This window comes from Hydra vulgaris, chromosome 06 (genome assembly GCF_038396675.1).
Source record: "Hydra vulgaris chromosome 06, alternate assembly HydraT2T_AEP".
In the NCBI taxonomy this organism is placed as follows: Eukaryota; Metazoa; Cnidaria; class Hydrozoa; order Anthoathecata; family Hydridae; genus Hydra; species Hydra vulgaris.
Window position 1 is genome coordinate 4,295,001 of NC_088925.1, and position 26,198 is coordinate 4,321,198.

General features: G+C 27.4%; 1 protein-coding gene across 2 annotated transcripts in view; it reads right to left on the minus strand.

Annotated features, from left to right (window-relative positions):
• The window catches only part of LOC136081600 (alpha-1,3-mannosyl-glycoprotein 4-beta-N-acetylglucosaminyltransferase A-like), an 87,977-nt gene that overhangs the window by 4,613 nt on the left and 57,166 nt on the right, over positions 1 to 26,198 (minus strand). For both annotated transcript variants that reach the window (XM_065799029.1, XM_065799028.1), the window contains 4 exons: positions 24,509 to 24,574; positions 10,818 to 10,895; positions 6,613 to 6,687; positions 6,284 to 6,498 (listed from right to left, as the gene is read on the minus strand). In XM_065799029.1, coding sequence (XP_065655101.1) covers positions 6,284 to 6,498; positions 6,613 to 6,687; positions 10,818 to 10,895; positions 24,509 to 24,574 — 434 coding nt within the window. The remainder of the gene's footprint in view (positions 1 to 6,283; positions 6,499 to 6,612; positions 6,688 to 10,817; positions 10,896 to 24,508; positions 24,575 to 26,198) is intronic.

Here is a 26,198-nt window from a genome sequence, read left to right on the forward strand (position 1 = left end):
TAAACTATATATATATATATATATATATATATATATATATATATATATATATATATATATATATATAATATATATATATATATATATATATTAATAGAAGGAGACTTATATTATGAAATTTACTTAATATTAAGTGTCACTGTTGTCTATTCCGTTTGGTAAGGTTTAAATATTCTTACTTTTAAATATGATTCTAATTGCTAAATAATCGTGAGGTTATGTATTGCAAGTGTTGTGACTTGCATAAATAATACAGCAAGTGTTGTGTTTTGCCTAAATTGCGTTGTGAATTGATAAATTTTTTGATATACGGCTTTAGGTTACCTTCACGTGTTGTCTTTTGTTAAAAATGATTAAAATATAGTTTCATTACTGGAATTATTTATTTTAATCATTCACTAAAAGTCAAGACAAAAATATATTAAATTATTTTTAATATAGTTACAAATTATTATTTTTTTTACGTTAACATTTTATTTTGTATTTATTTTGAAACAGGAAATTTGTTTGTTATCCAAACAAAATGGCTAGCTCGTTAACTATACTGTATGGTCCTTACTTTTGTTAATGCAATAATCACATGAAAGACTTTAATATTGGTATTTGCTATACTTGGTTATAAAGATGACATATTTTTTAAAGCCAATTGACTTATAATTATAGCCCCATAATAGTAGATTTATAATTTTTTCAGTAATATATATCCAATTAATAATTTTTGGTTAGAGGGGGAGGGGCACTAGAATTCTCCTTTCTTGTGAAATATTTGGATACACCTTTCCTTATACTCCACTAATATTATATAATAAAACTGATGTTTTATTACTATAATATATTAATATTATAGTAATAGAACATCATCAACATATCTACTATACTATACTACTACTAAAATATATATTGTGTGTATATATATATATGTATATATTTATATATATATATAATATATATATATATATATATAATATATATATAATATATATATATATATATATATATATATATATATATATATATATATATATATATATATATATATGTTTGCACCAATATATATATGTTCGTATATATTTATATATGTATATATTTTTTATGTATTATATTTGTTTATGTTTATTATGTATTATATATTATATATGTATATATTTATATATGTATATTTAAATTTATGTTAAATGTATCTTTGACATCTTGTTTATCTTTGAACATTTTACTTGCAAATTTTACTTATTACGTTATTGTTGTTGTTCTATGTTTTTTTATTTTATTGAAAACTCATTTTTTTTACCATTGATTAAGTTAGTCGCAGGTAAGTGTTTTAAAAATTTTTACCAATTAGTTTTGAATTTTAGCACATAAGCAAGGCTACATACGCATATAGTTAGAGTTTATAAGCATTGGATATTATATCACCTAATTTTTTAATGTGTTGTGCTTGAAGAACGTTGTTTATTGCATATTAAATTAAAATATTAATTGCCAGACAGAAAAAAAAACTGTAAACAATTTATGTTTGTGTTTACTTGTGTAAGTGCCAGTGAAACGGATGATTGAAAAGAAAAAGCAGTCAGTAATCTTGCAATTTATTTATTTTTTAATGTTTTTAAATGATCTGAATAATTTTGTTGTTTGTATTTAGTTGAATGATGAAATTGTTAAGACAAAAGTTGGCTCTTTAACTTTTATTTAAAGTCGTTATTTCCTTGTTGTCTATCGTTAACAAAGCAAGTAAAAAATCCACATAATGACAACAGATTTATCTTTAGAATTGTTTGCAAAACTTTGGGTTTATATACAAAAAAACAAGTGAAAATAATACTGGAAAGGTACACTTTCTTATAACTAAACATCATTGCAGCTTTCTTGTCTATATTTTTGCCTATGTGTGTTTCACCTGTGTTGCTAATGATATCGCTATTTTTATAATTTTTTATTTTTAAGTAAAGTCAATCGTTATCTTGCTCTACAATCTTCATCTTTTCTCTTCCAGTAACTTCCAACTTTAATTAGTGGTTGCTTGCAACCTTGTTGGAAGCGAAGATGTTTAAAAAAAAAAAAAAGCATCATCATAGTTCAGGCTAAAATAGAGCTTTGAACAATACTTTCATCCAGTTTAAACGAATAACAACTCTCAAGATGTATTAGCTGAATTATCTTTTCGTTTTTGATAGTCTTTAGTCAATAACGGATTTTTAAATTGTTATGGGTCTACAATACCTGGTTTCAGAAAAATTAAATTAAAAAGTTACGTCATAGAAGACAGAAAAATATCAATATCTGTTTTCGATAACTTGACTTTCATAGCAAATATGAGAGGTGCAAATGTTTAGCTTGGTTTAAGAACTACATAATAAAATACACCGTTGAACAGTCATTTAAATGGTCGTAAAATTTCTTTAGCATACTCTTTTTTATATATATTTTGACTATTTACCGTTGGACCTCTGTCCCAATTCAACCTAGTGGGGACAAAAAGAAAGAACCGTGCTAGGAACAAGAAGGGGTTGAAAGGATCAGCCTTTTTTGAATTAATAGTTGGTAATTCGAATGTGTTTCACTTAGCTAATAAAATTTCATTTACTTTTTGTTTTACTTTAAAACAAGAGACTGTTTTTTTATGTTCACTCATTTTTAAGAAGTCGTAGCCAGCTCGTATGAAAGGAGTTCTCGGCGTGAAAAAGTTATTTTTATTTAGAGAAAGATGAAAAACGCCCCTGATCAAATCGGTGGATTGCGTAAGCAACAACGCCAAGAAACAGAGGAGAAAGAGAAAGATAAAGAAATATTCTCTTGAACAATGTTGCTGTTTTATTTATAAATAATTCTCCTATGTTTAAACATATAAAAGATGTAGAAAGTACTTCCTTTTTTATATTGACATTTAAATAAGTTTTTTTTCTCGGCATCGGAAAGAGCTTTTTGTTATACTTTGTATGAAGAGCTGTTATCATTTTCATTTAATGAAAACAGTTTTTCATATATGAAAAGCAGGAACACCATAATGTATAGGATACTATAGCATACTTATCAGTATGACACAAAAGTCTTTCCAACGCCGAGAAAATTTTGTTTTAGAAGTGCATAATTGATTAACAAAGACATCTTAAAGACGCATTTTTTTATGTCTTTTTATGTCATGATAATGACAAAAAAAACGTTTTTTCGATGTCTAAAAAAGATGTCTTTTAGATTTTCATAATAAGTTTAAAAAAGACGTCTTGAAGACATCTTGAAGAAAAACTTTTAAAGACGCCTTTTCGACATCTTTTTTCCCACCGGGTAGTTAAATGCTTTAATAAATTATAAATGATATGGTAGTATCTCTAAGTTTTTAAGGTACAGTTACTCACTTTATTTGGTGAGGTTTAAGGTTAACCTAATTCTATCTTATCCCTGACAAGTTACATTTAACTTTGCACTTGCCTAACGGATCACCCGTTATAACTAGTGATGCGGAAGCTATCGAACAAATCTGAATTTAACTTTTTGAGCATAATAATTTGTTTTTGTGGTTTTATGTGTAGGCATAAACGTTCTATAAAATATAAACTTTATTATTTGAAACATAGTTATTTAAAATGAGGTTAAATGCAGCTGAATGAAAATCTTTTTGAAATCATAATGGCAAAAAGCGGTAAAGAGCTGAAAAATGCAACTTTTGGGATACAAAAATCAACATTTTTGTTCCACTCTTAAAAAAAGCCGTTGAAAAATTTCTGCTGAAACAATAAAAAATTTGATATTTAAAGTTTGTGGCCCCCTAAAATTGAGGGAGGGTTATTTCTTAAATGGTCATAAAAACTGAATACTAAATTATTTAAACATAAAATTTGAAATCTATCGATAAATACATAACTAGTTTATATTTATAAAAACATAAATAGTTCAACTCATTGCCCTCACGTTTAGGGTAGGGGGGGTCTTAAGATTTTAGGGTTTCTTGTTCCCATTCTCCTATCACAGCAACTTTATTTCTGAAGAATCTTTTCGTCATACATATGAGCGTAAAAAATTTTGGAATATTCTTTTTGTTTAAAAGTTGGTTATTTCAAACATATAAAAACCTTCCCACGCCACTTTTCTATTTTTTAACTATTTTTTAACTTTCAAAGTACCAAAGTTTTTGTAGATAACGAGCATCATCTTCAATAATGTATGCTGATGACAAAATAATGTATGCTGATGACGCAACTTTGTTTTACAATCATTGTAAGTTAAAATCGATGTTCGGAACAATCAATACTGAACTGGAAAATTTTAATTTATGATTTAGAGCAACTAAACTATCCTAAAACTGGGAAAAAACTAGCTACATCTTATTTCATAAAACAGGTCAATCAATGTCTCTACCGTTAAAAGTTCCAGAGTTGCTCATTAACAATATAACAATTAAACGGCAAAAATATGCAAAGTTTTTTGGTGTTCAAATTGATGAAAATTTATCATGTTGGACACATTGAATCAAAAATATCATCTGCAATAGGTATTTTATATAAATGTTGCCCGTTTCTTGATTTCTGTTCAAGAAAAAAACTTAGTTTTAGTCTAATTCATAGTCATCTCACATATGCTAATATAGAGTGGGCTAATACACACAAAATAAAATTAATCAAACTACAAGGCTTGCAAAACTATACTTGAAAAGAAATTCATAATCTAAATAGAATGGACAATCCTTCTAATGCGATGACAAACATAAAAGTCTTAAACTTGGAAAAACTTAATTTATATCAGATTCTTATTTTTTCGTTTAAATATGAAAATAATATGCTACCAAATTCTTTTTTAGACATATTTCCGTCATCATTTTCTCAAAGTTATAAACTAAGAACAAATAGCTTCCATAACTATTATATTAAAAAGACTAAAACCCGACGTTCTGAATTTTCAATTATGTCACAAGACCCCAAAACATGGAAAAAAATCAAAAATTAAAAGACTTAAATGGAGTATCGTCGTTTAAACGGCAAGCAAAGCTGCATATTCTTAGTTTGTAAAAATAATTGTAATAAATAGACAATTAAAAAATATATATAAAAAGTAATAAAAAAATATAAATATATATATATATATATAAAAACAGTAGAAATAGTAATTACAAAGATAAGAACAAAAAAATTATTTCTAAATTTACTTAAATTAACTTTTTACATAGACATAGATTACGCCAAACGGCGCTGTTAAGGGATCTGCGAAAAGATTTTTTTTTGGAGCTTTATACCCAAAAATGCTGAATCTTCATCGATTTTCTTTCTTTAGGTATTTTAATATATATAATAGTTATTATACCAAAATTTATGTTAAAGTTTGCATCAATATTATGTTAATGTATCCATATTATATTAATGTACTTTTATCAATCTGATAACTAATAATTTTTTATACATTTTTTCTTTTTTTCACAATAATAAATGTATACTTTATATGGTATACCTTTTGTTTTTACCTGGAAAAAATAAATAAATAAAAACAAATACAAAATATATTTTTTAAGACAAATGTTTTTGTAGAAGTATAAAATAAAAAACAGGAGGGTCTTAATAAGCTTAGGGTGGGTGGGAAAATTTTCCATATATTAGTACGCCCCCCTCCTTTTATTAAAAACTCGACAGTAGGTGTATATAACTAGGTTTAAGCTCATTATAGAACTAGGTTATGTTCATTACTGGATGTCCGTGACTAGGTTATGTTCAATACTGAATATCTATGACTAAGTTAAATTCATTACTGGATATCTGTGACTAGGTTTTATTCATTACTGGATGTTCATGATTAGGTTTTACTCATTAACCACAACTGATTTTTAGCCGTCAATGAATGGTTAAAAACTAGGATTTTTACTTTTTAAATTAACTAAAACCAGCTTTGCAGTATCTAAGGCGTAGAAATATTGAAAAGAACAGGACTTTACACTTTAAGTATCTTCAGTACTGAAACTTTTACAATATTGACAAAATTTCACAAATACTACAAATTTTTTCTTAAACTGTCCATAATTTGGATGTGTACAGAGGCAATATAAAAAAACATTAAACTTTAAAATTGCATAATTTCATTGGTTTAAAGCAAGCGGAAGTTATATATCTTACCAAAATACAACAAACAAATTATTTTGGGTCACAGAAAGACACAATAAAAAATAACTTCTATTATTTCTTTTTGGTTAACAAACAAAAATACTTAGCCCATAATGTGAAACGTACACTTCAAATACATTTGCAGCACCAAAGAAAAATTTGTCCTGTAAAAACTAGTATTTAAAATAGTTTTCATAGTTACTAACCTGTATTAATCCTGCGCTTACTTCTTCAGAAAAATTTGATTTTACATGATTTATTACTTTTTGAAAGTAATCTTGATGAAAGTCTGCAACAAAAACAACAATTACAACTTTGTCCCAATCTTTTTTGTCAAGATTATTCACTAACGATTGCAAAGTATTAATTATGTAAAACCCTTTTTCCCGATAAACCGTTGGCACACCCATGACAAGAAAGGCTGAAAAAAGAAAAACTTACTTAACTAGCCAATGTAAAATATTTCTAAAGAACATTCTCAAAAATTCTTTTAACAAATAAGTTATAATCATTTATAAATTAACTTGATACTTACATTTTTTTTCGCGGGTGTTGCCAAGATAAAGGTTTTTTTTAAAGTACTTTTCCATATTAACCAAATCTAGCCATGCTAAAACATAAATAAGTTTTGGATGGTTTTGACAACTATTACAAAACAGATCTTGTCGCATAACCGATGTTAAAGTAACCCTAAGATTTGAGTTTAGCGAATAAATTTAAAAATCAACAAAAACTTATGAACAGTAATGAACGACTGTGCAAGTAGACTATTATATTACAACAATAACTACTTAAGATAAAATTAACTAAATGTTCTTATTACATACGTACTAACTATTGCGGTATTATACTAACTACGATGCCATTGTATACCTATATTATATACTAAATAGTCATATATTATATACCTATATTATATACCTACTTAAGTATGAATGGTTGCATAACAAAATATCTTAGTGTAAACTTTGTACTGTTAGTATTTTTACAATTTTTTGTAAAAATATCTTAAGTATTTTAAAAGAAAAAACTTTTTTTAGTTAATAATTGAATAATAATTAAATAATATAAGAATAATAAAAGCCCTAAACTCTTTGACCCCCGGCCCCAAACGTGAGAGCAACAAGTTTATTAAAATATTTTTTTTACTTTTTATAACTAAACTTATATTCATCAATAAAATTTAAATTTCAAGCAAAAATCTCCAAGTTTTTGACTTTTATGACCCTACAAAGTTTACAGCCACCTCAAATTGAGGGGGAAGGGGGGGGGGGGGTCAAACTTTATATACTCATAATTTTCGAACACTAAGTTTTTATTGTATGAAATTTAAATTTTGTCAATAAAAATACATTTTTATTTATTTTTATTTTTTTATTTTAAGTGCCCCAAGAAGTCCTTACAGAGCACCGCGGAAGAGCACTTAATACCCGGTAAACACAGATTGGTTTAGAGTTGGTCAATGTTTGTTCAAAATCGGTGGTAAAATGGATAAAACGTTTAGCGACCTATTATTGACTAAAAATCAACGCTTGATTAGAAATGGGTATTTCAAATTTTTTACATATGCGTTTACTAAACGTCGATCTAACGTTTAGAATATCGACTTACATTAGTTGATATAGTAAACCTTTAGTCGACCTTAAATAAACGTAAACATTTATAGATTTAAAATCTACGCTTAAGAATTTTTAATATATACGTTTATTAAACGTCAATCAAACGTTTACAATATTGGCTAATATAAGTCGTTATTATAAACGTTTTATCGACGGTTAATAAACGTTTATTATATTATATTATAGTAATATAGATTGGTCAGAAGACTCGCATAACAGCTTAAGTCACGCGGTTTAAGTAGGCATAATTAAAACAAAATACAAAAAATTATTAAAAAATTATTTTTTATTGGCTAAATAATTAAATTAGACTTAAATGTGTTGTCAAGATTCACTTCATTACAACAACTGAAAGCAAAACGACTGATAAATGAATATTAAACGAGTCTTGGGTTCGCCGTTTTAGTTAATAAAAATTAAAAAGCGCTTATCGCGACATTCTACCTTAACTTCCCAAATCAATGGACTCCGATGTTTTAGAAATTATTGATGGTAACATTGAGACAGTTAAAAAATAGGAGCTGCGGGTCTCTCGTTATGAAGATCCTGCTGCATGATTGTGTAACAGTAGGTACTCATCTTTGCAATATTCAAGAGGTTTAATAACTAAATATTTATTTTTTTATTTTAGAACCATTTTAGCTTAATTTAGTTTTAGTTGCTAAAGAAAATTCGTGGAACAGATCTGGTAAAAACCACTGCATAATTTATGTCACGACATAATTAAATTAGACAAATGAGCTGGTAAAAAGCACTGCATATGTTACGTTGCGATGTTACTAATATTTTAATGTCAAAAAACATGGATGGTTTAGGAAATTTTGGAAAACTTCAAATCAGAATCATCTATATGTAAACTTTTATTCAAAATCATCTCTATGTAAAGTTATTCTGTATAATTCCAATTTTGATTTATGAATGTACATTTAAAATGGTATTTACTTTACCTTAGTTTTTGCGGTTACAAATCAGGTTACGAAATCAGACGATCAGGATACAAATGTATAAGATAATGGTGTACAAAAAAGGGTGGTATGATAAACAAGCGGTAGACTGTATACTAGGAAGATTTTTGATAATGCATAAACCATAAAAAACAGTGATCCAAAATATCTGTTAATGAGTTTATTAATTTTATAAGTAATCTTTAACTTAATCTTAATGTAAACTTTTATTTTCTGCTAATGAGATTAAATTTTAAAAATATTTTAAATAATTGTTATTATTAAACTTCCACTGCATAAAGCTTGATTTTTTTTTTAATTATTAAAGCATAAGCATATGAAGCATAGTGCACGAACATTCTCTAAATCCCCAATATAGTGTTATAATAATCCCCATATACCATAGTGTTATATAATCCCCAATATATGAAAATGTTTTATATAAGTTTATAACTTTATATATAGTGTTATAATATAAAAGTATAGTATAAGTAGTATAGTAAAAAAGTTTATAAACATATTAAAATAGTTATAAAAAATAAGACCAGGTCTTTTGTTACTATATCTTATTTATAAATTTCAAGAAATATATATATATATATATATATATATATATATATATATATATATATATATATATATATATATATATATATATGTATATATGTGTGTGTGTGTGTAAGTGTGTGTGTGTGTATATATATAATATATATATATATATATATATATATATATATATATATATATATATATATATATATATATATATATATATATATATATATATATATATATATATATTACGTTATTTTGTTACGTATTATTACGTTAACAAAATCAAAGAAACAATTAAACAAGATCTAATAAGTTTAATATACATTTACATAAGACTAAATTTAAATGCTTTATATACGTTAATTAGACTAGGTTTAAACGTAAATTAGTCAAAATCTAAACGCTTTGTATACGAATAATAATCCTATAATACACGTCTAAAATACGTTTGAGTATAGACATTTAATGGAAGTTTGTTCTAAGCTTTAATCTGAATTTCATTCTAAATGGATAATCGACCAAATCTGAACGTTTTGTCGAAACGTTGTTTTGACTTTTAATAGACGTTTGTGTGTTTATTGAATAGGAAGCCACGCCTCCTTCCTAACCGATGTCGCAGATTTTGTCCAGAGGTGAGGTCTGAACCACAGTCTTACATTTCTGACGCATATGCACTACCACTGCACCATGGTTGCTCAAATTTAGTTATAAATATTAAAGAAAAAAGTTTTAATAAACTCGTTGCTCTCACGTTAAGGGGCCGGGGGTCAAAGAGTTTAGGGCTTTGGTTGTTCCCAGGCTCCTGTTATCTCAATTTTTTACAAATGCTCCTTATTTGACATAAACATAAACTTATAAATGTTTGGAGTGGGCTCTAAGTCTCAAAGTTACCTATCTCAAACAACAACAAAAAGCTTGCTACGAGCCTGAGTTTTAATGTTGTTGTAAAATACTTTCACAACCTTTTTATGTTTTAATAAAGATTTTTTCAATTTAAATTTTCAAATGTTTTACTTATGTGGCCTTTCATAAACACTTTTAATATATTCAAAGATAAAGCGTTGATGAGTTCTTCTGACAAAGAATTCCGTGAAGAGCAAATCTACCTGTTTTGTTTTGATTTTCCAGGTTTTTGTGAGAATGAGTAAATTACATTAGAAGAGCATTATTTTTTATTATTAAATTCATAATAGGTATAAATTGAGAATAAAAATTAATTAACTAAATAAACCTTAAACCTAAAAGATAAAAATCTTATGCTTATTTAAAAATAATAAATGCTCTTTTTTATATTTCTCTTTGAATTCTTTTTTAAATGAAACAGTATTCAAAGTAAAACCTGGTTACATATTTATATTTCTGCAACTTGAAAGTTTTTGTTAATTTTTTATTGTGCAAGAAAATAAATCAAAAAAAGTCTTCTGTAAAAGTGTATACACAATTAAAAAATACAAAGTTGTATACACAAATTTTTTTTAATTATCTCTCTCAAAAGTAAAAAATTATACTAATAAACAACAAAACACATAAACAATAAAAAAATAATTTAATATGAATACTAATTAATCCTGAAAATGGTAACTAATTTGATAAATTAATTCTAAAAATATCTATTTACTTACGAGGAATTTGTTGATTAGTACTTTGTACATTAACATTGTTGTTTTCTTTTACAATGTAGTCCAATTGATTCCTTAATCCTTGATTAAAAATAGAAAAAATTATATTCAATATTCTATAGATTTTTAGAATATAGTTAAATTTTAATAAATATAAATAAATAAATACAAAATTATTGGCCCAATAAAACTAAATATAATATCTGGCATCAACAAAACAAGTTTTAAAAGCATTTTTCATTTTTTTATTTTTATTAAATTCAGAAACTAAAGTTATAGAAAAAACACTTTTCATTTTGTTTTTATGCTTGATTTCTCAACAATTAAAATTTTTTGTTTCAACCACAAACTCTATTCTAAGCAATTTTGCAAAAAAATAATTTTTTTGGCTTTTTAATTTAGTAATGGAATGAAAACATTAAATAAGTTAATGATTATTTGTTATGAATATTATTGATATGATTTGTCAAATAAATGAAACATTCTAAAACAGCAGTTTACAGCATAAGGTAAAAAGTTAAGAAGAAAGTTAAAAAGGTAAAAAGTTAAGAAGAAGTTAAGAGTAAGAAATACATAACATTGCTGAGAAAACACATAAAACTTTTTTACATCTATCCAGTTAATTTTAGGGCTGTATTGTTTCCAGGCTTTATTGTTGCAAACTTTTAGATTGCATTCTTATTCGACATAAGTATAAACATGTAAATGATTGGTGTTTGCTTCATGTCTAGAATATTTAGTGTGTGTATCTATTGTCTAATCAGTATGGGTGTTCCAATATTTCTATTTTATTTTATAATTTATGTATATTGATTGAATATTTTTATTTTCTATTCAGTATGGGTGTGCCTGTTAGTGTATTAGTTACTTTAGTTGTTTCGTGTATTAGTTACTTTAGTTGTTTCGTGTATTAGTTACTTTAGGATTAAGTAGTTCTTCAAACATAAACTAATTAACTAGAAAAAATTAAATAGATCTGTTGGTAGCAATATTAAAATTTACAAATCTTTTAATAAGATAACAAGCAACTAACAAAGTGCAACAGAAGTTGGTGAACCAAGAAAAGTTTGTATATGTAAAATATTTAAAAGACTGTTTTTGTGGGTAAATTTTTAGCTGAACACAATATTTCGACAATCCGTTGAAAAACTACCCAGCCTGCATTTGTTCCCAAAAAAAGTTTTTTGTGTGTTCAAAAGACGTTCTAAACGTCTTTTGAACGTTCATAAGACGTCTTATTAGGACCAAATGCCGGCAAGGTAGGAATGCAAATAGTATAAATTTTACAATCAACGTAACGGACACTGGAAAAGGATTTTTTTTATTTTTACGTAAATTTATATTGAAATCAACATATATCCCTCAAAATTTTCATTAAAAAAAGTAATTCTAACTAAAAACTATCATTTTTATTATTAAACAATATCTATATTGTTATGCTTTGGAGTCACAAAACCTGTTGTTAATAAAATATGAACTATTTTAGTGAAATTATTGTCTTAAGAGTACTTCATATATTTCAAAAGCCGTTGTTAGCTTAAGCTACTCTTCCAGCATTTCTATAGATTGGCTTTTTAATGAAAAGCATAATCAAATTCAAAAACCGTTTTTTCTTTAGTAATGCTAACTTTTTTGACTTAATTTAAGCTTATAGTGCATCACAGCAACAAAGTACGATTAAACAAAGTAACAACTTTTAGTTTTAGAACAAGTTTCAGCAAAACAATCGACTGCATCTGATCTAATAAACAAATTTTAAGGTTGAATAGTTCTTCAGGAGAAATTAAATTTACCCATCGTTTTCATGATGTCACTAGCAAGAACCTGAATAAAATCTATATAGATTTTGACCGATAAATTTAGAGTACTACTCTACCAGAAAAACTTAAAATACTTGTTGCCACATTATGCAGAGCTGTCAAGTTTTCAAGTTTTCAAAATTGGTATGAGGGAGACTTTATTATATTTCCCGACCACAAGGTTTTCCCCACTATTATCTTAAACATTAAAAAATTTTCATTTTAAATTTTTTTGATTAAATTCCCAAGTTATAGTTTTATCTTTTTCAACGAAACTAGTTGATGAATTATTTAAAGATCTTCCTATATTTATGATCGGTAATGTACTCAATGAGTCATCTACCCTTTATCTTCTAGGATTAACTCTTACTTCCAATCTTCCAATCTTTCTTGGAAACCATGTATCAAATTGTTTTCAAAATTAGCATCTACTAAGGTTGCATCTCTTTATCGTACTCGCCACTTTCTTACTCAGGACACTATTCTTTATCTTTATAAATCTCAAATCCGTTCTTGTATGGAATACTGTTGCCATATCTGGGGCTGATCTTTTAATGATGCCCTTTATTTTTTAGACAGGGCGCAAAAATGCATTGTAAGCATTGTTGTACCTGCTCTTGCAGCTAACTTACAACCATTATTACCTTGTTGTAAAGTTGATTCTCTTTCTTTTTCTATAAATACTATAATGGCACTGCTCTAAAGAGCTAGCATCTCTTTTACCATTTACTAAAATTCATTCTCATGTTACTCATCTTTAAATTATGTCTCATCCTTTTACTGTGACTGTTCCTAAATGCTCCAAAAATTCTTCTTCGTCTAGTTTTTTTCCTCGAATATCAGTCTTTTGGAATTCGCCTCCTTTATCTTGTTTACCTCATTTATTTAATTTGCAATCTTTTAAGTCATCTTTTGAAAAAAAAAGCCTGGTTGACTTTCTAGTCTGTTCGTTTGAAATAAAATAGTACTCGATAATGCTACATCAATTTGAAATTTATTTTGATTAAAACTTGCTAAAAAGAAATAGAGAGTTTTTAAATTTTTTCTGGAGAGAGATTGCTCTTCAAAATTTAGGAGACTCCCGCGAAATGGGGTAAACATAGGACTGCCCAGAATCGGTTGTATTTAGATATATAGATTGAATTCAAGCGTGCTTAAATAAGATAGACCATTAAAAATTCAAAAAGTTATCTTTTTAATAACATTTCCTAATTAGGAAATGTTATTAAAAAGATCGCAAAAAACTTGATGGTATAAAAAAAGGAGACTCCGGCATAGTCTCAATTTGTGCACCCTATCAAGTTATTAGGCCTGATGATGAAACATTAAAACAATCAGTTTTTAATCATAAAAATTTTCTATTGATTAGGGCTTCCACTAAAAAGATTGCAAAAACACTGAACCCGGCTATCTTGTGTGTGGTGAGTAGTTAGTTAACCGGGTAACCAAGTAATCGAGTAACTAAGTAACCAAGTAACCAAGTAATTTATAATTTAAAATTAGTAGCTTAAGATTTATATCAACGAAACTTAAAAAGAACATAAAAATTTGATCAACATATGCACCTAATGATCCCGCGCCCGAGTAAAAAGTACCCACCAATCTATCACTACAGCAGCTCTGTATAAGTTTACAAGCATCACAAAGCACTCTAATTAGACGTTAAAACTTTTAACCCCTAATTAATACTTTTAACTTAAAAGTACAAAAAAAGTAAACAAAAAAAGTTAATATTTGCCAATTTGAATATGCAAGGTTGGATTGATTTAGTTATTAAAAGTAATATATTAAAAACTTGGTTTTCATTGAATAATATATATTTACATATTTACAACCCTAGCAAAGCTTTCCAAAAGTTTTTTTTTTCTAAATTATATTTATCACAGTCAGTTTGTAAAAACTTCTGATCGGACGCCATGTTACAATATAAGTACTTTTTTATAAAAAATTTCGATTTATAAATCCAAACTAATATTTTTTACAAATCGCGCATAAAGCTATTCAGTTTAAGCTTGGGTTTGGGTCAAATATACATTTTCTGTCAGCTGTTTTATCATATTTTCAATAGGATTTAATATGCTGATTAAATTTTTATACACATGTGAGAAATAAACCAAAAGCTCATTTTCAACATATCGAGATCTACTAGATCAACATTTTTTAAAGCCTTTTGATTTTTTTTTCAATACAATTAGGAACGCATGAAGCCTAGGATAACTGAAAGTTAGTAAAGGTGTAGTATTTTAATGGCTAAAAAGACCGGTCACTCTAATAGACTTGTCAATAATAAGTGAACAATAGTAATCGAATTGCACATACATTTGATTCAGAAACATTGATGAGTCTCAGGACATAGTAGTCCTCTTAGTTCAGCTCAGCTGAAGAATTAAAATCTCATTAAAAAATATCTACTGCATGATTATGACATTAGATAAGCAGCCACATGTCCGAGAATTAGGTGTAAGGTATATATAGAGCATGAAAAAACAAATAAGAAAGTAAACCTAACTAGTTTGCGGCAGTTCAAAGTCCCTACAATCAATTTTTTTCTTACTATTTTGTTTTTACCTGCGCACCATGAGTTAAAAAGACAATATTGAGAAATCATAAAAAATATAATTTTTTTCCTTTTTTATTTTTTGTTTTTTTGCAAATTTAAACAGCTTATATTTGCTTAATGTTTTCCTCAGAACTTAAGTTTTTAAATTTTTCTTTCCCGTCTGAATGGCCTTCATGTTTTTCCATTGCTGTGTCTTCTCGGCAAAAATACATATGTCACTTTGCCTTTTACATAACTCAGATATTACAAGATCGCAACTCAAGTATCAGTTAAAACAAAAAATAATAAAATTAAATAAATTGTTATTAAAGCAAGAAAATTTTTTTAACCGAATTTACTTTATGTCATATATTGCATAAATAGAGCAATATTTTGCGTGTTAAAGTGAAGTAAAATAAAACTTTGATGTTTTTAAAAGATGCCATAAGAAGTCCTTTTGGTCTCATCACAAAGCACCGTGGAAGAGCATTTAATACAAAGTTCACGCCTGCTTCCCAACCGATGTTGCAATACTTTACTAAAGGTAGAGGATTGAGCCACACGGATCATGCGCTTCTGACGGCTGCTAACACGGTTTTTCAAATTTAAAGCTTAATACTTTTAGCTAAAAGAAACATTTTAAAGTTGATTTATCCATACAACTTTAATTATATGCTATTGAAATATAAAAACCTTGTAAATTAATGCTTTTTGTAAATTTGAAAGATTAAGTTTTGCGTTTATTTTTTTAGTAACAAAATATTTTTCTTAGTAACATTATATTTAAATATATATATATATATATATATATATATACATATATATATATATATATATATATATACATATATATATATATATATATGTATATACATATATATATATATATATACATATATATATATATATATACATATATATATAAATTATGTGCATCAGTGGTGCAGTAGTAGTAGTAGTAGTAGTAGTAGTAGTAGTAGTAGTAGTAGTAGTAGTAGTAGTAGTAGTAGTAGTAGTAGTAGTAGTAGTAGTAGTAGTAGTAGTAGAACTAAGAGGCCTGAGGTTCTACGCCAGCTCTAGACTAACAAGCAGCATTGGTTAGGAAGGCATAAATTTTCTAATTAAATGCTTTTTTACAGTGCTCTGTGATAAGACTATGAGGACATGTGGTAGCACCTTAGTAACCATAAAAAAAAGTTCTTTATACTTGACATCCTAGAGGGTAATCAGCTAGCAACGAGCAAGCAATATTCATAACGATAAAGACAGCGATTTGGTCTCGAGGATTGCTAGCTACGTAAGCTAGCAACTATCTAGCAACAACTCGTGAGTATTAAGACAACAAGTCGGCCACAAGAATCACTAGCAATAAAAGCTCGCAGTTAGCTAGCAAATATTCGTACTCCATTTTTTTATAATACTTGTTTATATTTATACTATAAACAGTACAACTATTACATGTTATTATCTTATACACATACTATATTTGCAGACTGCTTTAAACCAACTTTACACTACACGCGTCATTATTAAATGAAGTGAAATTTCTATTTATACCACCCAAACATTGTAAAATTTTTACTTGTTGTTGGCACTTTTTAAATTTTTATTACTTTGGTAGTTTTATCTAAAACAACCATGTTGATAGCTACAAAGCCACAAAATGTATTGAATAGATAGAGACTTGTCGTAATATTATAGTTGGCTTCAATAAGATAATTATTATGATACCGCTAGTGTAAAAAGCTGGAATATATATGCATCAAATAGCTTTAGATTTGACGTTGTTAAGAAGTTAGCTACATAACTATGGTATGCAGCTATTGATATGTGGTAATAATGCAACTAGCTACATAGCTGCGATAAGTAGCCATTAACTAGTATGTAGTTAACAATACATTGCAATAATATCGATAGTTACAAAGCTGCGATATCAAGATATGTCATAATAAAATGGTACATGTCGTAATAAATTCGAAATGTTTTTAGTTCAATTGTTATCATAAATACATGAGATCCAATACGTAAAATGCAAACTTTTTAAAACGTGAAAGACAAAATAAAACATTTTTGTGAAAGAAAAAAAAATCGCTTTAAAGCTGGATAATTCCCACCAGGATGTTTCGTTATTTAAGACTACATTTTCAAAATATTTAACTTTACTTACTTTATTTACAATTTATAGAAACTCTTGAATAAATATTAAAAGTGAAAGACTTAGCAGAAAAATAATAACTGAAAAAATATAAAAATAAACTAATAAAAATAGTTACTAAAATGACTCGGTAAACAAACAACCAATATAAAGAAAAACAATATAAAACAAACTAATAATTTGATTAATAATAGAATAGAAAATTTAATTATTGAGTGAAGGTTTTTTCTATTTAATATAAGCGCTACTTTTACCTTTAAATCCATTTTGGTTTAGTGCAGTTTTCAAAACCTCAAAAAAACCATAATTAGACAGATTTTTAAAAAATAAATCATGCATTTAAACGCATACATTGAATTGCCTATAAGTTTTAAGATGCCTGTTTGTTTTCATAATTATTAAGTTTCTCTAATACATCTGTCATTACAGCCAGTAGTAAATTTAGTAGGCAACGCAAGATTTAAGCAGATAAGAAAATACTACAATTTTACAAAATATTCTGATTAACAACTCTAGTATAGACTACTTTTGCACATTCCAAAGATGAATGAGTTAAATCATTAAGTAAGACTATAGAATGAACATTTGCAATAAATTAGTAATATGATTACTTCTCGGCCACATGGCTAAGACTAGGTGTAGTATCTGTTCAGAAAAATCAGGTGTAATATTTGTTCAGTATCGAAGAGTATCAGAAAAAGATAAAAAAAGAGAAAATAAGAAAAAGAGAAAAAAAATTAATAAATTAAACGAAAAATATAATCAATAAAAAAGAAAGAAAAAAAAACTTAAAAGAAAAGAAAACCAAGTGTCTGCAAAAAGATAAATAAAAAAATGAAAATAGAAGTAAAAAAAAGTTAAATAAATGAAATAAAGAAAAAAATTTTTATTTATTCATGGGCAAAACGCATCGGAAAAACACTGGCAAACCAAAAATTTTTTTATTTATTCATATTTTCTTAATATTATTTATTTATAATTTAATTTTAGTTAGCTTTATGTAGCTATGCTGCTATGCAGTCTTGTAGCTATGATTTTTTTTCTTCAGTTTTTAGCATTTATAGTTTTAGATAAAAATTAACAGACGACTTAAAAGATTGCAACTTATGTAAATCAGGAAAACAAATTGAAGGAAGCGAAGTTCAAAGGACTGATTTTCGAGGAAAAAAACTAGAAAAAAACTAAAAAACTTTTTGGAGCACTTAGGAACAATCACAGTAAAAGGATGAGACTTATTTGAAGGAAGGGTAACCTGAGAATGAATTTTAGTAGATGGCACAAGAAACACTAGCTCTTTAGAGCAGTGCTCATTTTATTATTCATAGAAAAGAAAAAAAGAAGCAACATTACGACAATGTGATAATGGTTGGAGGTTAGCTGCAAGAGCATGTGCAACTATGTTTACAATGCGTTTTTTCACCCTGTAAAAGAGAAAAGGCATCATCTAATTTTATCGTGACAAGCACAATAAAGAGATGCAACCTTAGCCGATGCTAATTTGGTTTCCAAAAAAGATTGGAAGTAAGAGTTTACCCTAAAAGATGAAGCGTAGGTGACTCGTCGAGTACATAACCATTCAGAAATATAGGAAGATCTAGATTATTGCAATAACAAAGAGCTGAAAAAAATTGAGTTTTATCTGAGTTAAAGTTCACCAGCCACTGAGAGCCCCATGCTGTAGCAGAAGCGAGATTTTTTTCAAGCTTAATACCCCCTCCTATCAATCAAAGAATGTCAGCTTCTTATCAGGATAACAATAAATGGTAGTATCACTAGAAAATAATGCCACCTTAGATGTGAGATTTCCTGAAAGATTGCTGATGAAAATTAAAAAGAGTATGGGGCCAAGAATAGAACTTTGAGGAATTCCTGAAGTTACAGGGTATGAAGAAGAGTGATGTCCATCGAAGATAACTTTTATACTACAATTGGTAAAGAAGGATTCAATAATCTTAAAGATGATACCTGATACAGCGTAATAAGAAGACCAGCATGCAAACCTTTAAAAAAGGCTTTAGAAATGTCAAGAGCAATAGCCTTAGTCTCTCCACATCTATCATATGCACGATAAAAACAATCAGTTGCTACCGTTAAAAAATCAGCAGTAGAACAAGAAGATCGAAACCCATATTGATGATCAGAAAGTTAGTAATTAGATTTAAGATAAGAGATTAAGTGTTTGCTAATTAAAGACTCAAAAACCTTGCTTATAATAGGAAGAAGACTTATGGGATGGTAGTTAGACGAGTCAGATCGCTCTCCAGAATTTTATTATACAAAAATTTAATATAAGTTTTAATTAAGTTTATAATTAATATAATTTAATATAATTTTTGTTTACAGATATTATTTGTTTTTATTTTCATTTTAGACATTTATTATATATATTTTATTCTACCGTGTTAGTTTTTGAAAGTTCTAACGTAAATTTTTAATTTGTTTGCAATGTTTGTTATAGCTTTTGTTTCGCTTTGATTTTCTCAGTGTTTTTCTGTTCATATTTCATTTTATTTTGTCATAATACTTGCAATATTATTTGGTTATTTAATAATAACAACTATGATTAATATATTAAATAATAAATTTTTATAATTTTTTTAAGAATAAAAATTTTCATTTAATCTTTAGTTGTTACGTTTTGTTAGCTTATTACTGTTTGTGACTGTAACTTAAAGTAATACAGATTTAAATTATTATAATTACTTTATTACTAATATTACAATTTTTAAAATAACATGTTATTATTGTTATTATTATTATGATTATTTTTATTATCATTATTGATATTTAATATATATATATATATATATATATATATATATATATATATATATATATATATATATATATATATATATATATATATATATATATATATATAATTAAATTGTTATTAGTGATTTATTTATTAATAACCCGTATTACGGGTTGCTTACTGCAAGTAATAATAAGAGCGATTGAAAACGTACATATTTTCAGGAAGGAAAATATATATATATATATATATATATATATATATATATATATATATATATATATATATATATTCCTGTACTCTTTTTCATGTCAAAAAATAAGCAATAGACCTTTCCTTCACATTGTCAAATGTACCATGCATTGTGATAGTTGCATTCAATTAAATCTAAACAATCCGAATAAAGTTTTTTAGATGTAGATATTACTACAGTAATGAGTTCTTTTAATGCTAATTTAGAAAACAAAACAGATGCCAGTTCTTCTCCGAGCTGTTGTGCGGTATCTAAAGCTGTTTTTTGTGAACTTAAACATGATGAACTTGTTGCTTTCAATGAAGAGGAATCTATAAACAACAGTATTTCAAATCGAACAAGAGACATTTATTTTAGCCAAGTATAATTCACAATTTTATCAAGAATTATAAAGTAAAACACGTATTGACGTTTTGCAGATACGGCATGCTCCAGATAAATCAACCAACTCTAACGCAATTTTATTTTCAAACTTAAATTTTGAAAAAATTGACGCTTATAAAGACAAAAGTAATGCTTGAAAAAGACCTTTAGTTTTAGGAAACCGTAAATATATTTTTGCAATATTTTATGCAGTTTTAAAAATGTTTACTGTTATAATTTTCTCTCGCGTTAAAGACTTAAAAATGTTTTTTGAAAGAGTCTCTTTTTTAGCTTCTTCTATTACTTTTAAAGCAGCTTAAAGTCCCCATTTTTTTTGACCGAGTATTTTTTACGTATTGAACTTATTTGGTGCTCTCTATCTTCGTCATGTAAGAAACTTTATAATTCGACCATTCTTTAGATGTTTTTATTCCGATCTTAGCTTCTACGCCAAGTAATTTCAATTTTTGTCAGGTTGTGCAGCCAAGCTTTGACAAAAACATTTGTTTTTGGAATAAAACTTTAGTTTTTGCTCTATGTCCAGCAAATTGGCCAGCTGTAGTTGGTGTGATTGTCTGCAGAAGGTAAAACTTTAATTTCTTGAACCGTAGAGTCAACTAAGAAGAAACTGGTGATTTTTTTCATATTTGGTTTTGTGTTATTTTGTTTAATTGATATTTTTATATTACTGCTGCAAAAAGCGTAAAGTTTGTGTTCTAAAAAATCATTATAAGGCATTATGAGATATTTAGACAAACATTGCACAGAAAAAATCGAATCACATATTAAATAAAATTTGAAAAAAAAGAAGATTTTTTTTTTTTGGAAAATTAACTAATTGAACCTATAAAAATAAGGATTAAATATTATGTGTAAATTTTTTTTTAATATTTTTTGAGTGAAAAAGTTAAGAACCACAAAGAATTTTTTGTGCAAAATACAGCGGAAACGTCTTTTTTTAATTTATTTTTACCTTTTTTGTTTAAATATTCTATTAATGGCCTGAGTCATGACCAAAAAACCAATAAAAATATTTAAAAAGTATTCAATTTTAAACACAAAAAAATTCATTTCTTTTGAAAAAATGAGCAGAAAAGCTATTACCTATGAAGATCGTGTAAAAGTGGTGCATTTTCACCAGGAAGGTAAAACCGCTCATGAGATTGAAAAAATAATAAAGCGATCACATAGTTCGGTGCTATTAATCATCAAAATGATTCAAAGAGAAGAAATCTTACGTTGATCGCCATCGTTCTGGAAGACGGCGTTTGACAACACTCATTGATGATCGCCTTTTAATCAGGTTGGCAAAGAAAAATCTAACTATGTCGTCGCATGAATTAAGAAGGGAATGGAAGCTTTCAAATGGACGTCAAGCATTGGCATCACTTCTGCGTAGGAAACTAATAGCTAACAATATGTTATCGAAAAAAGCTGCTCTAAAATCGCAACTTACCAAACAACATATAAAAAAGCGAAAAGAATTTCGCCAAAGTGTCAAAAAATGGTCTGAAGAAAAATGGAACAGTAATGTTCAGTGATGATATAAATATCGAGATTGATAACCAAAAAACCGAACTATGATTCGCAGGCAGCCTTCAGAAAATTATAATCTCGATTGTATTGTTCAAAGAACAAAACGAGGTAGCGGGTCGGTCGGAATATGGTGCTGCATGACATATTAAGGTCTCGGTTTGTTTAAATCATTTGGTGGTCGACTCAACTCTATTTATTACGTCGATATTTTAAATAATAACTTGTTACTATCAATTGTTAAACTTGAGCAAAGCGTTTTTCAGCAAGACAATGCACCATGTCACAGGGCTAAAATTGTCTCTGAATGGTTTGAAAGCAAAAATATTGAGTGTCTAACTTGGCCACCAAATAGCACAGATCTAAATTGCTAATCAAGCCAAATCCAAAGATTGAAAATCTTTGGATTTGGCTTGATTAAGAGATTGCTAAGAAAGCACCAAGGAACCTTGAGGAGTTGCACAATATTTTACCACCAATACTTGGAAATGTTCCTAAACATATTTTAGAGAATTTAATAGACTTAATGCCAAATCGCATTAATGAGTGCCTAAAAATTCATAGTAGAATTTTTTTGTTCTGTGGTTCTTAACTTTTTCACAATTTTTTTTAATAAAAATTACCTATAAAACTTTAAATACATTTTTTTATTTGTTTAAAAGTTTTGGTCTTTTTTTTTTTTTTTTTTGTTTTGTTTTTGTTTGTCTATTTTCTAAAATTTATTATTATTATTTTTTTACCAGAAAAATATTATCGATAAAATAAAAATTTTTAAATAAAAATAAATTATGATTTGTTATTTGGTGGTTCTTAAATTTTTCACAATACTGTATATAATAATACGAGGGGAAAAAAAATGTTTATATATAAAAAAAAGGAGTCGGAACGCCGTTCCGGTGCTTTCTAAGAGAGAAAAAGCAATTTATAAAATATATATTATATTAAATTTAGACGCTTTATCATGACCAACGACACGGGTTTTGAAGTGGAGGGGCACAATCGTCAATTTCTGAAAAAAGTCCTCATCATGTAAAATTTTCTAAAACAAAACAAAAAAAAAGATCCTTTAGAAAAAAAGATGGGGGAATCCCACCCCTCGCCACCGCGGTGTTGTCGGCCCTCTTTATATACATTTAAAGACTAAATCTTAAGACTTTTTCTACGTTTAGACGTCAAAAATATGTTTTAATTTTATCATCTAATATAAGTTTGAAATGGTAATCTGGATTTCATTCTGAACGAATTATGAACCAAAACAAAACCTTTGTCTAAATGTTGTTCCGACGTTTTCTTGACTTTCATGTGTTTATTGGGTAATCGTTGCTGAGATGTGAAGTTTTAAAAGTTGTTTGCGTATTTATTTATTCCTTCATAGCTAAACTATAAAAAAAAGTTATTATTTCTTTCATAGTTTAAAAAGTCATTATTTGTTATTTTTAAACGATTTTGTTTTTAAATTTTAGTAAACAATGTGTTATTATTTTTAAATCTATGGTCTGCATTTTGTTCCATTTATTTTTTCGCCTCTTCTCCATTAATTTTTTAAACAAATTAAATGCATTTAAAAACAAATGTTTTGGAAAAAGCTGCTAAAAAATTATTTTATTCTTAATTGGAATAAAATAGTTTAAGAATTAGAGCGCTCAAGTTTTCTATAGCAGCTCAGTGATGCTCAGCTTACTGATCTCTTTAACTGAACAAACATAATGTAGGCCAGATATTTAAATAACTGACTATCAGGGCATAAAGAGCAAAAAAAAATTACACTTAATTAAAATAGTAAAAAAACAAACAAAAAACAACCTTTTTTTTGGAAATTTAGAATCTAAATTCCAGATAAACAGTTTAACAACTTCCAGACACTTACCAGTAATGTTTATTCATAGGCCAAAAAAAGACACTTTGCCAAAGATTTCTATCATTTGAAACTGAGAAAATAAAAAATTTAAAATTTTGTTCACTTTCAAGCGTGAGAGCAATGAGTCTAAAAAGTTTTTTCTTATTTGCTGCTATAATTTTATACAATAGTCTTTTAATGTTCAAAAAAAATAAACATAAGTCTTAACCCCTTAGTTCGAGGAATACAAAAATTTCACATTTCAAAGTTTTTATATTTTGGAAAACTAACAATAAACAAAATACTAAGATCTTTTTTATTTCTGAGCTCCAATTATTGTAATCTTTTGCTAAGCATCTTTTTTGCCATACAAATAAACATACAAATGTATGGAGTTTAGTTTATGCCAGGAAGAGAGCTAAATCAAATACCAAATATGGTGTCATTGAAAGGCAATTACCATTTTCTATAACACTGGTTCGCTCATTGATGCTTACAAGAAGATTGTAATCAACATCTAAAGAGCCTAAAAGTAATTGAGGAAAAATAAACATTATGAAATTAATTGAAATAAAATATTTTATTATTTTCTTTAAAAAAATAAAAACTGCTACTACTACTACTACTACTACTACTACTACTACTACTACTACTACTACTACTACTACTACTACTACTACTACTACTACTACTACTACTACTACTACTACTACAACTACTACTACTACTACTACTACTACTACTACTACTACTACTACTACTACTACTACTACTACTACTACTACTATTACTACTATTACTACTACTACCACTACTACTACTACTTTTATTGCTAATGTCAACGCTAATAGTGCTGCTATATTGTCTGTTCGGCAAATGGAAAAATGGCCGCCTGAACGGATTCTTATATTATTCAATTTTCCTTATTATGTAGAAAGTCTATTCCATGATAAACGTCTTAAATAAAAATTACTTTTTTTGTTACTTTAAGTAATGCAAATTTTGATATTTAAATCAATGCTATCGGATTTTTTAAACTTATGTACTTCATGCAAACATAATTGGGAGTGATGTTCCGATGATCGGCATCGGCATAAGTCTTTTTTGATTAATTTTTTGCCAATTATTCAACCGTTACGTAAGGTATACATTCTTGATAAATATACCTAATATATACAAACTAAATAACTCCACTTCGTACATTTTTTAAACCAACGTCATCAATGTGGTAGCGCCTAAATGAGGTTCGTGAGTCTCTTAAGCAGAGGAGGGATGCTCGCGTAATCTCCATCGAAAGACGTGTTCTTAACCAATTTATATTTGTTCCGTACTTCTCACCATTCGTTACTCTAACATCAAAAAATGCAGTTTCTCCCTTCCTATAAAATCCTTTAGCTTTTATATCCAATCTAGCTTCGTCGCTTGTATTGGCAGTTTTGAAATGAAATTTTTCATTTGTCAACGGAATTAAATGTGGCTCCACTTGAACATCAGTACAAACTTTAGCTAGAAAAATAGTTAAAAAATCTCTGATATTATCATGTCTGTTACACACAAAGCCACTTTTTTTGCAAGATAGTTCATGCATCTTGTCAAATTTATCTCCACAAGCACAGTAAGTTGGTAAATTAGCAAGTGGCACATTATATCTCAATATAAGTGCGTCCTTAAACTCTTCCTTATTTAAGTCGAGGTTTTGTTCTTTAATTGGTAAAGTGTTTAACCAGCTGCTGACGCTTTTATCACAGGCCTGTTCAACTAGTTGTTTCAGATTTTCTGGAAGCTTTACATGTGTTATTTAGACCTCTTCTTTCTATTTTTTTTTTATTTATCCATGTTTGTTTTCGTTTTTATTTCTGAAACCGTTTTACCGAAATCGTCTTTTTCTTTCATGAAATCTAACTGGTTAAGTATAGATTCTATGTGCAACTTAGTTATTTTCCTTGAGGCAGTATGTTGTTCCTTGGCTTCAGTTATTAAATTACAAAAAGCCCTCCCTTAGATGGGTTCAGCACCAATAAATCTCTGTTCTCCTTAATTGTGGAACACTCAGTGCCAAACAACGCAGGTATGCAAATTATATAGATCTAAATGTGAATTTAGATCTATATAATTTAACAAATGCTGCGTAAGCGGTTTGCAGTTGTGTA